Here is an 18,829-nt window from a genome sequence, read left to right on the forward strand (position 1 = left end):
CCCCACCCCCCTCCCCATCCCAGCTTTGTTAGATTGCTAGCATCGATCGCTGGCTTTTTCTGACCCAACAGTGGGTGAAGGAAAGAGACTGAAAGCCGGCAAGGTGGGGATAGAAGAAGACTGGGACAGCTTTTGTAGAGAAAGAAAGAAAAAGGAGGAAAACGGGTGGGGGCCATGGGGACTAGGCTTAACTGATGCCTGCCTGCCTCTTTTTGATTTGATGGCCTTTATTCCTTCTAATTGGATAAAATAGGAAGTCACTGGCAGTCCTGTGTGGCTGGGGATACTGATTTTACTCAGACCAGCCTGCAGCTCTAGAGTGTGGATAGAGAGTGGGGAGTGGGGGTTGGGAGAGGGGGAGGAAAGAGAGAGAGGAGAGAGAGAGGACAGGCTTGGATGAAGAAGGGAAAGAAAGAGAGAGACTGAAGCAGAGAAGAGCCGCAGAGGAAGAAAGTGAATGAGCACTCAAGAAGGACAAAGAGGAGTAGTCGGGGGTGGGGTGGAGGCAGGGCGGGGAAGGGAGTGACCGCCCCTCCTGCTGCACTCTTGCCTCCGGAGCCCTCTGATCCTGTTTGCAGTGATGCTCCGAGGGCAGGCACCTGCTGCTCTGTAATGATTCAGCCCCTTTCAGCCGTCGTCGCGTTAACACAACAGGATGCTGTTGCTATTGTCACTACTGCCTCTCCTGCCGCCGCCGCTGCTGCCGCCGCCGCCACCGCCGCTGGTCCTCCTTCTGCTTTTACTTCTCCTGCATGACAGTTGTTTTCTTCATCTGAGCAGACACCAGCTTCAGATGCTCGAGGTGAGAAACATGCCTTTCAGTTTGGGCTACTGGTTTACTTAATTAACCAGCCGGCAGCTCCGTCGATCTATTTTGGTCCCTGTCCTCTTGACGAGCCCGGGATGGTTTGGAGTAGCGTTTAAAAGAACTAGAAAAGTGGCCCAGAAACAGCAGCTTAAAGAATTATAACGATATACTCTGATTTTGTAGTTGCTAGGAGCTTTTCTTCCCCTCTTGCATCTTCCTGAACTCTTCTTGATTTTGATAATGGCCTTGGACTTGGACGATTTATCGATTTCGCCCTGTAAGATGCTGTATCATTTGGTTGGGGGGGCCTCTGCGTGGTAATGGACCGTGAGAGCGGCCAGGCCTTCTTCTGGAGGTGAGCCGATGGAGATTTATTCCCCAGACATGTCTGAGGTCGCCGCCGAGAGGTCCTCTAGCCCCTCCACTCAGCTGAGTGCAGACCCATCTCTTGATGGGCTTCCGGCAGCAGAAGACATGCCAGAGCCCCAGACTGAAGATGGGAGAACCCCTGGACTCGTGGGCCTGGCCGTGCCCTGCTGTGTGTGCCTAGAAGCTGAGCGCCTGAGAGGTTGCCTCAACTCAGAGAAAATCTGCATTGTCCCCATCCTGGCTTGCCTGGTCAGCCTCTGCCTCTGCATTGCCGGCCTCAAGTGGGTATTTGTGGACAAGATCTTTGAGTATGACTCTCCTACTCACCTTGACCCTGGGGGGTTAGGCCAGGACCCTATTATTTCTCTGGACCCAACTGCTGCCTCAGCTGTGTGGGTGTCATCTGAGGCATATACTTCACCTGTCTCTAGGGCTCAGTCTGAAAGCAAGGTTCAAGTTACAGTGCAAGGTGACAAGGCTGTTGTCTCCTTTGAACCATCAGTGGCACCGACACCGAAGAATCGTATTTTTGCCTTTTCTTTCTTGCCATCCACTGCACCATCCTTCCCTTCACCCACCCGGAACCCTGAGGTGAGAACGCCCAAGTCAGCAACTCAGCCACAAACAACAGAAACTAATCTCCAAACTGCTCCTAAACTTTGTAAGTAGAGAGAGAGAGAGAGAGATATGATGATGATGATGATGATGATGATGATGATGAAGAATAAAGGAAAGGGGTGGGTTTGAGGTCCCCAAAGGATGTTTCCCTTTCTTCTTGCATTTTAGTTGCCTGGTTTTGTTTAAGCAAAGCATGTGTTTGAGACACTTGGGCTGGCATTGAAGGGCTGAGTAAAATGATCTTGCAAACTCCGGGTCTGAACTAGTGTTGTAACAGCAGCTCTCTCTAGCCACATTGTTCAGTCTGGTACCGGGAATGCAAAACTTCAGCATCTGCAAGTCATGCTTGAATTTAAGTTAAATTCAATTTATTTCTAACACATTTTAAAATTGAAACATCAGGCCATCTTTTCATGTTTTATAGAAATGTGACTTTAATATACCAGTATTATTTTGTGTCTTTCTCTTCCCCATCGTAGATTTCCTGTCACCTTTCTGTTACCCTCTACCTCTCAGTGACCCCAAGCTGCTTGTTGTCTTTCTCTCCCTTCTTCCTGTTCTCTAACCACCTCTCCCTACTTTTGTATCTTAATTGGTTCTTTCTGAGATTGCAGCAAGTCTTAAGACATTTACGGTGCTCGCCTCTCACTAGCTTGAGATGACTACTGTCCTGCCCAGACTGTACTTTCAGTTAGTGAGCACTTAGTAACGGCAGCTTTATTTTGTCCAGGACACAGTAGGATTCTGCATGAAGGATTTGCCCAAATTAGTTTTGTCTTCTATAATCAAATGTTTAAATAGCTTCCTTGGCAGTCATTAAAAGGTACAAGATCCATTAGTGAGGTACATCTTTTTTTTTTTTTTTCTTTTTAAGGCATGTGTCATCTTAGTCTGGCAGATTGCAGCAGCCCAGTTTAATAACCTGTGATGTGAAGAGACCCCACGCTCTTAAAAATAATACATTCCTGCTTGCATTTGCATTGGGTAACTGCAATAGCTTTAGAGTGGAAAGTTGACAGGAATGAAAGCATGACTATTCTAAACATCAATGTAGAAGGGAGGAGTTTTCTACAGCCTTTTAAAAATGTTTCTAGTTTATTTTTGTTGTCTCTGTCTCCTATCACTTTTTACCGTGAGGAATATTTACTTAGTAGGAAAGTACAGGATCAGAAAATTTGGTTCTTAATAACTTACATGAAAGCTCTTAGGGTTAAAAGAGAGTTGACAATTTCTCTGACGAAATGCCTCTTTTGTTTTTCCTCTGGACAGTAATGAAGATAAAGAGTACCTTTTCCAGACATCACGTTCGGTGTGAAGTAGTGCAGCATGCTATAGAAACACAGAAAAACTTGATTTGTGCTTGTAACTCCTGATCATTTCACATACACCAGATTCAATGGCAAAGATTTAAAGGAAAAAAAAAAAAGTCTTGTTTTCTAGGTGCAATTAGGGAAAACCTCCTTCATGCAGACACTGCTTTGTATCTTTATCAAATCCCTGAAGCATCATTAAAGGTCTGACAGACATCACCGCCTTTGCGGCCTCTTCCCACCTGGCAAAGTGACCGGGAAATAATACCCAGACGAAATGACATGCTATAAAAAGCAAGTACAGATCCTGCAAAGAGAAGCAAAATTCACCAGGAGAACAAGGTTACTTGATCATTTTAAACTTAAGTCTTTAATTGAAATCTGCTTGAACAGGTTTCATTGTCCAGAGAAAGAAAAAAATGCCCTTTGAAAAACACTTCAACTAAATTCTATAATTTTGTCATCTGAGGAAATCAAGAAAACAAAGAAACATCTAGCACATTTTCCTGATCTAAGACCATGTCAGAAAGTATGTTGTAAAGTTTTGATAAATTATTTTGTGAAGTAAATTTTTCTACTAAGTGTTTTAGTAGATTACATATTCCTTATCAGTTTTTTTTTTTTTTTTTCCAAGTCAGGGCATTGATATTGTGGCATCTGCAATAAGTGGGAAAGATTTACTGCTGCCTAAAAGCATAATTGTGGCCAGTTTGACCAGATGCACAGCTGCAACGTTTTGAAGTGCATCGGAGATAAGCCTAGAGAAGCAGTCTGGGAAGTAGTTTTCTCCTGAAAAGTTAGGGGTAGACAGTTAGTTGGCTAACACTTTAAAACCTGTAGGGAGACTCTGTTAATTTTTTGGACTAGTCCCTTAAAAAAAAAAAAATCAAGTCTTGTATTCTAAAAATTGTGAGCCTACTTTTTGTGGGGCGGGGGGGGCGGTATTATTGTTGGGGAGTAGTGTTTGAAAGAGATTGGTCCAGGCAGCTTTGTTTCTAGAGACTTGTAAGTGGTTGTTTTTGTTGTTGTTTAAAAAGGTTGTAACCATTAATTAATGGAAAGGAAAATAAAAGCTTACAAAGGGATTGTATTTTTCAACTAAGAAAGTATTGTTTAGTCGCAGAAAGAACTGGGACGTTCCTTTTACCGTGCATGTTTTTGACATAAACTAAGCTGTCATGGCTTATATTTGAAAATGACATTATCATATGTGAAACATGCTCTTCAGTGGTTTTAGGACTTTATTCTCCCTTTTCCATTTTTTTTTTTTTTCTGTCTCAGCATATTCAGCATATTATGCACAGAGCTGTAGCCTTCAAGGTCATACACTGTTGAGGGCTAATTGATTCTTCTTTATCCTGGAGCCTGAGAGAGTAGAAGAGAGACAATCCCAGTAATTGTGTCTACAACATTGCTCCCCAAACCAATCTACCTACTAGTATTAAAGTTTTATTTTATAAATACTAGAATTACTCCCTCACTGACTCTTGTCAAATTACAACATTCTTTGTCTTTGTTATAATATAAGGCAAAATATGACATTTTAAATTGCCTTAAGGTATAGTGGCTATGTTAGATTTTCTAAAATGGGTATTTCTTTCATAAAGTAATATTTCATATTTTCATGATATTAATCTATGTATTCATGTAGGTCTTAAGAAGTCCAATGCAGAATTGGAATGAAAGTATATAATTATATATTCTTTATTCTAAAGTATTTCTAAGTATGGTTGATGGTTTCCCACTACCACAATGATTATATTGTCATGATACTAATTAAGGTTTTACTTCTCAGTGGGTCATGTAATACTTGCACTATTCATTCGTTTTCTTTGCCTGGGCTTTAAAATTTTTCCTATCCTGACTGTTGGGAGATTGCAAACTTAGATTTTTATAAAAAGAGCTGATTAATTAAATTGTAGCCAGGAAACAGTGGTACCATCTTGAAAGAAAATGTTTTCTGGATGTGAGATCCTCCCTGCTTGACAACAGATTCTTGGATGCGAGAATGTGTTGGTATTTTCATCTTGGGCCAACTTTGTTTTGCTTTGTCCTAAGTCTTGTCATGGGATTGTATGACAAACCATTGTTACCGCATGACAATAAGAATCAGTAACCATCTGCAAAAGATCAACATGATGAATTGGATATACCATAGGATTTCTTTCCTTCTATTTAAAAGTGCCATTCATTTAAATTCTAATGGATCCTTCTTCTAGTTCTTGGCAACTATATTTGTAGGTATTTCAGAACAGTGATTTCAAATAACTTCTCCCCACTTTAATCGTAGCCGATTACAGCCTAAAATATTAAAAACTGGAAGAGACTGAAAGATCTTCTATTGGAACTGAATAATTTTATAAATTTACCGATGAAGAAACCTAGGCTCAGAAATGCCTAGTGAAATTCTTTTATTAAAATATACTAAACTCTGAAAAATGTGGCAAAATCCAAAGTATTAGATTGTCTCTGTCTCTGAGAATTTAAACACACACACACACATACACACACACACACACTCTCTCTCTCTCTCTGTCTCTCTACTGCTTTCTTTTCTCATCGTATCCTTATTGTAGAGAGTTGGAACTAGAAACTAACATAGCATCAGACTGAGAATTAGGGAAGTACTTAAAGTGGGAACACTGTTTAGGTGTGTGTTTAGTGCATATCACTAAAATTAAATTTTCTTCTCGCCTTCCTGTTTTGCTGTTATTGAATTTTCAGTCATGGTAGTCTTTTCCCTTTTTATTTGATCATCCATACAGTGTTCAGCTTGCTTCTGAAAACAGCATGGGTTGCCTAGGGTCAGTTCTTCCCTCATATATAGGAGATTGCTCTATGGCTCACTTCTTTTCTTCATAGCCCATTTTGTTTTCTCCTCTCTATTCCTTTGTGATACCCAACTCAGTCGTCTTCTCCCCTTTCCTTCCTACCTTCCCAATTACATATTGACTCATTTTTATTTTTGTAATTATGCCATTTTGGCTTTATGGGTCAATATTTCATTGCATCATATCAAAATAATTTCAACTGTCTTTATTTAAACTTTAACCTTATTTATTGCATTTTAATGCTGAATGGTACTTTCATATATTATAAACATATAAAAAAAATCTCTAGCGAGTGACCAATATACCAGTTTCTTAACAGCATAATTAAATCAAATTTTAACCTTCTTCTTGATCTTTTCGTCTTTTTTTCTTTAGTGTGCTTGATTGATTCCAGTTTTTCTGTTTTTGGACATCAGCATTTCTGTACTCCCAGAAAATGATGTTCCAAACCATCCATCCATGTTCTTCCTCCTTCCCTCTTCCTTTTAACAACTCTTCATAGTATCCTTTTAAAGCATGAAGGAAGAGGTATTTTATAGATTGAAAAACCAAAGCATAAAAAGTTATGACTTGTTTAGATGCCCCTGAGAACCAGGAATATAACTTGTCCACAGAGTTCATTGAATATTCTACTACAACATAAACTACATTCCATCTACTTTTATGCTCATGTTTCTACTTTTATTACTTTTGCTCTACATCAATGCTTTGTTTTTCTTCTGTTATTTCCTCTTTGTTTTGTTTTTTTTTTTGTTTTTTTTCACTCAGTGAACATATGCTAAGTGCCTACTCTGTGCCAGACTCTGTTCTATACCGGTTATATGGCAGTGGAAAATAGTACAGTACCTGCCCTCAGGGAGCTTATGTTCTAGTGGATTTTAAGAATCTAATTACGTAATGCAATTTGAGATATTTCTTGCTTTCTTATACATATACCCCCTTAATTCAGCATTTCTTCTTCTTTACCGTCATGTGATTCACCTTTTGACTTCCACTTCTGTCTTTTCTTAATATGTTTCTCTTCTCCATTTACCGAATACTGAACACTTGCCCAGCAATGTCCTTTAAGTGACAGCAATCCCACCTCTGCTACCAACAGGCTGAGTAGCCAGGGGTGATTCACCATATAGCACTATTTAATCAAACCATTGGAGTAGTGAGAAAAGTTTGATCTATCTGGCCCTTTAGGAGCATCCTCAAGATGAAAAATATATACATAATTCTTCTAGCATGTACATAAAGATTCTAAGATTATTTTCAGATTCTAGAGAGTTGGTAGCTTAAATATTTTTGTTTCTATATTTTGGTCATATTTTTATGTGTTGTTTTGGCTTGCAGAACATGAAGAGTATTAAAATATTCCCAAGGATTGTTCATTTCACTGTACGGACAAAGATTAGAATCTGCCATTAAGTTGTTTAGTTCTTAAACTGAGTAAAGACATGAGTTCATATACTATTCACATGAAGAGCGATTGACTAGCAGTGAGTGAAGTTAATCCTCATCATCTCAAAGATGGTTGTAATCTTTACTGCAGTGAATTTTGTCTCTCTCTGTGTTTGTGTGTGTGTGTGCACGCGTGCGTGTGTAGGCATTTGAAGAGTTTTTCTGAATAATATAACTAATGTCTTATAATCATAGAATTTTATATGCTGAACATTTTTAGAGATTATTTGTGTCACTTCCTAAGGGAGAAAAGGCAGGTCTGGAAAAGTGAAGCGACTTGCCCAGTGTCACTACAACCAATCAGTGGCAGTGCTGAGACTAAAACTGAAGTCATCCTTACCTTTGCTACACTTGCTTTTCTTCTCGAAACTGTTTTTAGCATTTATATTCAAGTAGTGTATGTTATGTTATCATAATTTAAAAGCTTTGGTTTTCCCATTTATTATTTAAATACTAATTAGTAAAAATTTTATCACCCTATAACAGGTATCTATTTTAGAGAAGAGAATTTTGGCCAGGTGCCGTGGCTTATGCCTGTAATCCTAGCACTTTGGGAGGCTGAGGTGGGATGATCACCTGAGATCAGGAGTTCGAGATCAGCCTGGCCAACATGGTGAAACACTGTCTCTACTAAAAATACAAAAATTAGCCAGTGGTGGAGGCTCATACCTATAATCCCAACTACTCAGGAGGCTGAGGCAGGAGAATCACTTGAACCTGGGAGGTGGAGGTTGCAGTGAGCTGAGATCATGCTACTGCACTCCAGCCTAGGTGACAGAGTGAGACTCTGCCTCAAGAAAAAAAAAAGACAATTTTACCTTTATGATGTTGGTATGTATAAGACACCCCTCCAGAGGCTGGACATCTATCTCCCAACAATATAATATATGGGAGAATGTTTTAATGATCAAAGTTATCCCAACTGAAATGTGTTACATACTTGGAAAGAAATGAGTTTCTTAGTACTAAAAGTATTCAAGCAGTGACACTGTTGAGGGAGATTTATGTTCCTAGCAGATTATTAAGTATATTTACTTCTGAAATCTCCTACAACTCTGATTCTCTCAGTTTTTTGTCTTAGGGTGTTAGCTTTCCAGTGGGTAGACTTGAATTTCATTCCCACTTGCCCATCTTCATTGCCTTGAGCAAGTTAGACCATCATGTTAAATCCATTTCCTCATTTATATGTGATAATAATAAATATACATGTCTTGGGGCTGTGAGGAGATTAAATGAGATTTTGGAAAACACCGAGTCCTAGACCTGAGACATAAAAAATACAAAATCAGCACCAATATTCTCCCTCATTCTACTTTAACTCCCTGCCTCACTTTGTTCTTTTTCTCCTTTGATCTTGACAGTGGTTTGATAACAATGTCTGCAGAATACTTTTGGAGTTTTAGGGGAACCTTATGAAAAACTTTGAAGGAAGTGAAGAGTTGATGATACATCATGTTAAAGTAGGAATTATGCTAGAAACCGAAATCAAATGCCAGCTCTTCCTCTAACCTGCTGTGTGACTTTGAGGAAATCATTTCACTTGAGATTTAGTTTTACATCCAAACAAATGGGGATGTTAATATCTAAAACTCCCAAGAGATTGTGATGAGGACAGAAGTGGTTCCTCTACCTAAAGAAAACAGATTAAAAATGTATTCACTTCTTTCTTTGCCCTTTCTATCGGGGTTCATATATGCATATATTCACAAGTGCTAACATTTCTAGAAATAAATTGTAGGGACTCTTTACCAGTGAATTAATTTGTTATGCCTTAAAATGTTGTGTAGGACTTTACTAATTTCTTGAACCCAGTGTCATAAAAGGAGTATTTTTTCCCTTATAAAAATTGGTTAGAACACATAGATTATTACTTTTTGAGTTACATAGATTATTACTTTTTGAGTAATGTCCAAAAATCACTGCATGAGGGGCTTCATTATAGGGAAAGCGATAAGGAGTTACTTTTGAGAGAGGAAAAGACTGCATGGTATGTCAGATTGTTTGTCAAGGAAGTACTCTCTTTGGAAATATTGGGACAACGGAAAATAATCTATACAGTTTAGATGTGGTACAAGCGAAGAACTTGGCTAGAAATATCATGAATCCTAAGATTATGTTCACCTTACTCTTTTCATTGTTCCAAACTGGGATTTCCTGATCTCAAAAGACAGAAATTAATGTCTATGAGTTGTTTTCAGTATTTGACACAAACCATGGAAATGATATACATCGAATAATTTTATGTGAGCCAAATCAAATGTAGAAATTCTTTGAGTACAATACATACATCTATGTGTATCTATCTGTGTATATATACATACATATGATTCATACACATAACATTCTAAATAAAGGGGGAAATTATTTGACAATAAATGAAATGGAGCAGATAAAAATATTTTTAAATTTGGACAAACAGGTTGTTTATTAATAGGTTTGGGAGGGATGGACTATAACAATTTCTATCCCTATGCCTAATTGCTAGAGTAAAACAGAAAAAAAAAATGTTTTAGAAGTAAAAAATAATTGGAGCTTAAGTGTATATTGGAGATTCTATTGCAAGTAACTTGAAAGGAAATCTTACTAGCTGGATTATTGGCCACAATCCTACAAAAAGGGAAAAAGCCAGTGTTTTCTAGATATACACACTTTAGGGATTTTGGTATTTTTGTTGTACACCTTATGGTTTTTCTAACAGACAGATATAAGTTTGTAAGAGCTTGCCATTTACAAAAACATATAGTAGTGGACATAATATATGTATTTTTATTTATTCTTTAAAGTAGAACTAGAAATATGTGAGAACTTCTATGCTTTGTTCATCTTGATTGTTATCCACTCAAGTATAATACATTTGCTGCAGAAATTGAACTCTAAATCAATACTGGAGCAATGAGGCAGCCCCTTCTAAGCATAAAATATTTGATAACAATCTACAGTAGATTTTGCCTGAGTATAAGTTTTCTGTCTATGCACTGGAAATAAGCTGATGGACCCCATAAAACTTGATGAAATAGAATGGAAAGCTTCCTCAGGTAAAACATTTTAAATTTGTCGTCAGAAACATGGTATGATAGGACAAGACTTGATTTACTGTGATTTTCAGTGATAGGCACTTAGAGTTTGAGTTGCATTTCATGAGGTAATGGTCTCCCAGCCAAAGGAGAAATTCATGAACTCTCGTTGAAGCCAGAGTTAGTACAGAATTTAATATGCATGTAATTATCAAATTTAAAAACTGTCATAATGTATTTTATTTTAAAAGTTCTTAATTTAATATTAAACCAAATGTACATATATGCATATGCATTTGGAAGAAAGATGAGAGCAACACTGAAGACAATGATAGTTGCCATTAGGAAGAAAACTTAATTCATGAGCAAGCAGAAGACCCTATATCCTTCAGTTCCTAACTGTGTTACCTGTATTGATGTACAATGTAATACAATTTTATTTCCCCCATTTACCTTCCTTTTCCCTCCCTTTATTTCTTTCATACTTGTCATTCACAGTTACTCTTCTCTTTCCTCTGTTCCCTCCCTTCATTTTTATCATACTTGCCATTCACAGTTATTCTTCTCTTTCCTCTGTTCTTTCATACCTCACCTATTCCTTCTTCTCCAGTGATCTCAGGTCACATGGCCCCACAATTCTCTCACCCACCCTGCTCTGAAGCCGGTGTCCTAAAGCATCAGAGGTTGTGGAGTGGATGGCCCAGACCTGTGGTTTCTCACTGGATGGGTAGGGGGAGAGAGTGAGTGAGACCTTAACCACAGTCTTGACCACGATTAGCCTGATGACTTTCAGTGTTGCCTCTTCCTTTGCTAAGTAGCCGGAAGTATTTGTTTTATGAAATATGTTGGTGTCACAGCAATAAAAGCTCCATACATAAATGGAATGATCTAAGGACAGTGGAATTGAAGTCTTGTTAGCATTTGTTTGTAATCCCTTGGTAGAACTTCCTGGGTCATAATTGCTTGCTCTTCTGGGAGCAAAAGGAATCAGTAACCATTGATTGTTACATGATGCTAAGTACTGCCTACAAAGCAAATCGTAAGAATGATTAGTGGCAGAGTTCAGGGTTACTACTCTGATTTCTTTTTACTATAATCTTTAAAGCAAGCTGAATTTCGCAGTTTTTCCCATCAAGCAACTCCTATGATTCTTCAAAAGGAAGAGAAAAAACATTATCATGTAATCTATAAAGGCTTCAGTTGACATCAAAAACAAACAAACAAAAATACGTAAAATAATTACTTCAGTGTTTTATATCTTTCTACTTCCATGATAACAGGGAGACATTTAAATTAACCCCTTACCAGTAACTTTAGTCTTGCATGAATATGATCCTTTTTTTTTTTTTTTTTTTTTTGAGACGGAGTCTGGCTCTGTCTCCCAGGCTGGAGTGCAGTGGCCGGATCTCAGCTCACTGCAAGCTCCGCCTCCCGGGTTTACGCCATTCTCCTGCCTCAGCCTCCGGAATAGCTGGGACTACAGGCGCCCGCCACCTCGCCCGGCTAGCTTTTTGTATTTTTAGTAGAGACGGGGTTTCACCGTGTTAGCCAGGATGGTCTCGATCTCCTGACCTCGTGATCCGCCCGTCTCGGCCTCCCAAAGTGCTGGGATTACAGGCTTGAGCCACCGCGCCCGGCCGAATATGATCCTTATAATCTTAATTGATCTGAACTATGGAACCTCTGGTACACATAGTCAATAACCTACATAAACCCTGCCTATTTAGTAAACTGTGCATGTAATCAGTGAGATCAATACAAGGATTCTCAAAATCCTTGCAAAATTCATACTTCAAGATTGCTGAGTTTTCTGAATAGCTGATGATTTGTCACCTTGAAACTTTTTTTATCTATTTTGGATTGAAATCTTTTAATAACTTACAATACTAGTGACTACTGTCATTTTAAAATGGGATTTATTGAATATAGGATCGTCACAATGTTGAATACTGTGATGTCTTTAGGACATAGTTGCATTATAACTTTGTTGACTCGTGTTCTTTCATTAAGACATATTGAGTTATATTAGGGATTATAGCTGCTTTACTAAATAACCCAGACCTACGTATATTCTGATTGTATGTTGGGTTATTGCGTAATCAAAATTAGAATTACAGAGCTTTATGGCATCTTAGAGACACTTTGAGCCAATATTTTATTTTAGCATAGAGAAACAAGCCCAAAGATGTTTTTTTTTTTTTTTTTGAGACGGAGTCTTGCTCTGCCGCCCAGGCTGGAGTGCAGTGGCCGGCTCTCAGCTCACTGCAAGCTCCGCCTCCCGGGTTCACGCCATTCTCCTGTCTCAGCCTCCCGAGTAGCTGGGACTACAGGCGCCCGCCTCGTCGCCCGGCTAGTTTTTTGTATTTTTTTTTAGTAGAGACGGGGTTTCACCATATTAGCCAGGATGGTCTCGATCTCCTGACCTCGTGATCCGCCCGTCTCGGCCTCCCAAAGTGCTGGGATTACAGGCTTGAGCCACCGCGCCCGGCCCAAAGATGTTAACCTTCTTGCCAGAGACCACATAGAGCCAGAAAATGTTGATATTTTCATCTTTTCTAGGCTTTCAGCTACCAGGTCACTTTGCAATCAGTATATATTAATTAAAACATTTTTTTCTACACTTTTGCTTTACTGTTCTGGTCTCCTGCAGGGTTTAGAAAGCAAATTTTAATCAGGTTAAACATTTATATAAAGGATAAAATCTCTGAGTGAGATTCTCTCCTTGAGGAAATGCATACATTTTGGTGACATGCTTTGGTGACATATTTTGCTTATATGTCACTCTTGCTCTGTTCTGGATCAACAGAGTTCAAGGATGAGAGGTGAATGACAAATGAAGAGGAAGAGTAACTACTTGGTTCTGATGGTCCTTGGATTTATAGGACAGATTTAGGGGAGCTGAGTTTAATTTCCAGATGTTTCATTTGTTCATTTGTTCCTGCTTTCATAATATGTAGAATGACAGTAATTTTTTTTTTTTTTTGAGACAGAGTCTTGCTCTGTTGCCCAGGCTGGAGTGCAGTGGTGCAGCCTTGGCTCACTTGTGCAACCTCCACCTCCTGGGTTCAACCATTCTCCTGCCTCTGCCTCCTGAGTATTGGGGCTACAGGCATGCACTATCATGCCTGGCTAACTTTTTTTGTTGTTTTTAGTAGAGACGGGGTTTCACCATGTTGGCCAGGCTGGCCATGAACTCCTGATCTCAGGTGATCCGCCCACCTTGGCCTCCCAGTGTGCTGGGATTACAGCTGTGACCCACCATGCCCAGCCAGTTATAAATCTTTAGACCTTGATCATGCACCTAATAGGAAACTGTTTTTTGAACATATGAGCACTACTAGTCAGTGGGCTTCATGGGATCTGTTTTGAAATTTATTGTGAAATCTTCTGATTTATAAAGCACAAATTACTTTTATTTTATTTTCATTTCTTGAGGACCCAATAGCACCAATATTTGCAAAACACATATCTCATAAACTCTCTTATGATACTGAAGATACTCCTGCAGCAGAACCCCAAATGTCCTGTCTTGCCTAAGTCCAGCTGTCTCCCCAATCTTCATCCCAATGGACCATATTTTAGCCAACTAGAACTCAACCCTGAATATTATTTTTTCTCTTCCATGTTTTTGCTCATTCTATTTTTTCTACCATGAATGTGCTCTTTGAACAGTCTCTCTTCTCCCAAATTCTACTTAGGCCTCAAGACTCACCTCTCCAAATTAGATGATGGGACCCCTCTTCTTGTAGACCTCTTCCAACCTCCCATAACCTATTGCTTGTGCTTTATCGCATTTAGATTTGTGTGTTCTTATTTGGATACTTGCGTATTGCTCATGCTAGACTGACAATGTCCTAAGGCCTAGAATTATAGCTAATTCATTTTTGTGACCTGTATAGTGCCAAACAATGTATAGGCTGAGCACCCCGAATATGAAAATTTGAAATCTGTAATGCTCCAAAAATCCAAAACTGCTTGAGCATCACCATGATGTTCAATGGAAATGCTCATTGCAGCATTTTAGATTTTGAATTTTCAGATTGGAGATGCTCAGTGGTAACTATAATGCAAACATTCCAAAATCCAAAACACTTCTGGCCCTGAGCCTTTTGGATAAGGGATACTCAACCTGTATTTTATATGAAGTAGATATCTCATTTGTATATTTATGGAAGAAAAGTTACACTGAGGGTAACTTGTTTATGAGAGTGGAGGAGGAAGAAAATAATCTGAAACCATGTCTTAATTAACTGACATTTTAATTTGGAAGAATTCAATATAGAGTTTAGTTATTACAAACTATGTTGAGACATGATTTTGGACATTTTAACATATCATTTGCAAAGTCTGATGTGATGTAAAAAATTCACATCGTGGAGTTTAAGAGACTTCAGGCTGCAGATAATTTTATTTCATGATTGTATGGTGATTAAGAGCGCACACTTTGGAACCAGATTGTCTGGCTTTAAGTCCCAGCCCTATCTCCAGCTGTGTGACAGTATGCACACTATGAACTATCTGTGCCCTGCTTTTCTCATCTGTGAAATGGTGGCAATAACTGTACTTTCCTCAGAGGCTTTTTGGGAGGATCAAGTGAGTTGGTGTTCATAAAGTGTTTGGAATAGTCTCTGGCTCACAGCGCTATGTAAGCATGAGATGTCATTACTAGGCAGTTTTAAAAATTCAAGTGCATTTCCTTAGATTTCAAGTTTGATAGCTTGAGATTACAGTAACAAGTTTCAGAAAAGGCCCAGAAATTCCAAGGGACCTATTGACAAAGCTATGGATGTGCTACTATTTATTTTGGTTGGGTTTGTTCATGTGGTTTTTCCTCTGTGTGATTTATGTGTTACCATCATACCTGCATTGTTCTCAGGATTTAGGAGAACAGAAAAGGATAATCATCAGTCTACCTGTCAGTCAGAAATAGAGCAACATGGATGGTTTGAATAAAAATGCTGCCCTCTCTGGCAAAATGCCATCTGTTGACATTGACATGGACAATCATATGTGTGTATATCTGAGTTTATTGCTGTAACTTCTTATTCTGTCATAAAATGGTGGACAAGTTCACAGGGAGAAAAATAACTTCTCTTAGTTGTTGAAGAACCATTGCAGAGGCTTTGAATTCCACAATGCTATCATTTTACCAAGACAGAAATCTACTCATTATCCAGATGCACTCAATAAATTAATGTGATGATGGGTGCTGTCAATGATAAGATAACAATGATTTGGAAGTATCTCAATGTTACTAAACAAGATCACAGAAGAGCCATTAACATTTTAAAATCAGAGAGATCTTGTAGATAACCTAATCAAAATATTTTACTTTACTCATGAGAAAACCAAGATCCAGAATTGTGAAATGACTGGGTCTTAAATACGTACAGTTAGTAAGAAAATATGGGCTGGTCTAAAAAACAGGAATGCCACTTCATTTAGGTGTTTTATTTATTTATTTATTTTCAGTATCCCATGCTGCATCTTATAAATTAGATAGTTCTTTAAAGATGAAAGACTTTATTTTTTCTGTTATTCTATATTCTTTATTGAGTGCCTGCTCAATAGAGAGTTTACCTCTAAAAGGAGAAACAAACAAAAGAATAATAAAGAAATCATGTACTATCTTAGCAGGTGGTACATCATATGGGGAAAATAAGTGTGAGGAGATCAGAGTACTGAGGGAGGAGCATAGTTATTTTAAATAGATTAAAAGGTAGAAACATACAGTCTGATAGAAGAAATAACACCTGGTGTTTGGTAGATTAGTAGGGTGGCCATCATTTCTAAGAGTCTATTGCATGTTTCAAAACAGTTATAAGAGAATAATTTGAATGTCCTAGCATAAAGGAAAAACAGATGTTTAAGATGATGCATATCCCAATTATACTGATTTGATCTTTATAAATTATATGAATGTATTAAATTATCACATGTGCCCCCAAAAGTGTGTACATTTCTTATGTATCAATAAGAAATAAAATTTCAAAAATACCCTTAAGAAATACATAAACAGAATGGTCAGGAAAGGCTTCTTTGAAAATGTAACAGCTGATGAAAGACTTGAACAAAGTAATGGAGTTAACCATATGGCTGTATGGAAGAATGGTCCAGACTCAGGGAAAAGGCCTTACACTGGCAGAAGGCCAGTGTGGCTTAAGTCTAGCATGGGAGGCAGGAGGTATTAGGTGAGATCAGAGAGGTGATGAAGGCCTGATCAGGGAAGACCTGGCATGCCATTGTAAGAAAGATGGCTTTTCCACCAAAAGAGATGAGGAACTTTTGCAGAGTTTTGAGTGGCCATGGGACTTGATGTCTTGGGTTTTAATGGGATCACTGCCTGCTGTGTTGAGAATAGCTTGTGGAGAAGGATCCCAAGATCAGACCTCTGAGGAGAGTGTTGCTGTAATCCAGACGTATTTGTAGGAGTTGTAGGAGTGGGTGTAAAGACATTATTGGATTATTAGACTCTGAATATATTTTGAAGATAGATTTAGAATGATGTAATGATGAATTGGATATGGGATCTGAGTGAGAGGAGTCAAGGCTGATTTCCGACTAAGTAGTTGAAAGGATACAGTTATCACCAACTGAGATGGAGATGATCTAAAGATCATGTTGCTCAGTCTCCCAGTGCATAGGTGCCAAATAAATCAAGGTTCTTATCAAAATTAGAACTGTGGATGTTACCTTCTCATAAAAACAAAGCAAGATATGCCTGAGAGCCTCCTGTAAATCAATACGGTTATGTGTGACTAGAGAGCCTTATAAATACAAAAGAAAAATTGCAGTGAAATTGAGGATGTCTGCCTAGGCTGCTCTGTAACACTATCCAGAACCCACAACACGTGATGATGGAATGAAGTCCCAGAAGGATGTAGAATAGGCTTCCAACAAACCACTTTATTCCTATTTTATGGTTTCTTTTTAATTCATCTTGTTCAGCATTCAAACCTGGTTCAAGTAGTTCACTTTATGTAAGGCATATTGCCCCATCCCTCTCAGCTCACTTTCTGTCATCTTTTAAACTTTATTTCAGAAGTCTACTCATCTTAGAAATGTGTACTTTATCCCTAAGATGAGCTAAATACTTTCCTCTAGGCTTTGACAGTATCCAGTATTTTCCAGTCATTTCCCATGTACTCTGCTGACATGCCTGTATTCCTCAAAGTCAAGCATTTCTTTTATGCATGTACAGGTGCTTCACATAGCACCATATGTGATATAAGCTCTAAGACTTTGAAGTACTTGCTTGTCTCAGGTAGAAGTTTTCTCCTTTCTCTATTAAGCCGTCAATTTTCTGTATTTATGATGAAAATATACTGCAAAAGTAGTAGTAAGTGCTTATTTTACTTCTCAAATTACTCATCAAGTTGCCAAGGTGCCAACTGTTTTTTTGTTCCACATATTATCTCTTCTCTACTTCACTTTCTGGAAAGTAAAAAACAGCAAAATGGAAGTTATCAAGAGAGGAGAAGCAGGAGAAGTTCTAGGCAATCTACTTCTTTTTTCTCATATTCTAGTACTCCAGACAGGGCGAAGCCTCCTGTTGCAGAAGTGATGGTCACATATTTCTACAAATACCCAGTACTCAGTTCAGCCCATGCCTGCCGTCTCTTTATATCCCTATCCTCCTCTGCTTCCCAAATTTTACCCACTATGCAAAGTCTTGATCAGGTTCCACTCTTCTTTAGAGACATTTTCTATACTCTGTGGTCATCATTAGACTTTCCTCCTTAGTCCCTATTCCAGCAGCTCGGATCATCTTTAATACTCATGTGTGTATTTAGACATCCATCCTACTGCACAGGTGTTTGATTCAGTCATGTGTGTTTTATATTATGAATTATGTTGCAAATCTCATCTTTGGTTTTATTTATGTCTCTGTACCTAGAAAAACATATTAAACACTTGTTCTCGACAAGGCCCTGGGTTCAGAGTAGTAGAATTGAGAGAGACAGAAAGAGCTAGTTTCTGTCTTCCAAGAGCTTGGTTTCATCACAGATATAAAACCCTTGCCACTAACTGGAGTATAAAGTAGTATATGAGATGTATGAAGAATAAATGCTTTAGTTTGAGGTGAAAAAAAAAACTAAGAAGGAATAAGGCTAAGAAGAAAGAGAATCAGAGACATCTTCATATTGCATGGATAGTTGAGGTGGGCCTTGAGAGTAACATATGTTTCTGATGCGTGTGGTGATTTCAGGTGGGAGTAAAGGCCAAAGGGAAACAGACATGTGAAGTGCTTAATGAGTCGGCCAGTTGAGTCAGTATGAAGGAATTTGCTGACAGCAAACATTTATTAAGCATGTATTGTGTGCTCAGTGCTTTGCATGTATTGTCTAATCCTCACACACACACACACAAAAACCATTGTTCCTTTTTGGAAATAAACTGATTGTATAGAAATGATGATGATTGATGATGATG

At 38.4% G+C, this 18,829-nt stretch overlaps 1 protein-coding gene across 15 annotated transcripts in view; it reads left to right on the forward strand.

Annotated features, from left to right (window-relative positions):
* Window positions 1–18,829, forward strand: part of NRG1 (neuregulin 1) — a 1,143,721-nt gene that overhangs the window by 1,018,380 nt on the left and 106,512 nt on the right. For 4 of the 15 annotated variants that reach the window (XM_033230574.1, XM_033230511.1, XM_033230502.1 and 1 more), the window contains exon 1: window positions 452–1,838. The exons of the other annotated variants lie outside the window; for them this stretch is intronic. In XM_033230574.1, coding sequence (XP_033086465.1) covers window positions 1,172–1,838 — 667 coding nt within the window. In that variant the 5' untranslated portion in view covers window positions 452–1,171. Of the gene's footprint in view, window positions 1–451; window positions 1,839–18,829 lie in introns of those variants that run through there. 15 annotated transcript variants of the gene reach the window in all.

The sequence above is a fragment of the Trachypithecus francoisi genome, unplaced genomic scaffold, assembly GCF_009764315.1.
Source record: "Trachypithecus francoisi isolate TF-2019V2 unplaced genomic scaffold, Tfra_2.0 Contig01440, whole genome shotgun sequence".
NCBI classification, from domain to species: domain Eukaryota; kingdom Metazoa; phylum Chordata; class Mammalia; order Primates; family Cercopithecidae; genus Trachypithecus; species Trachypithecus francoisi.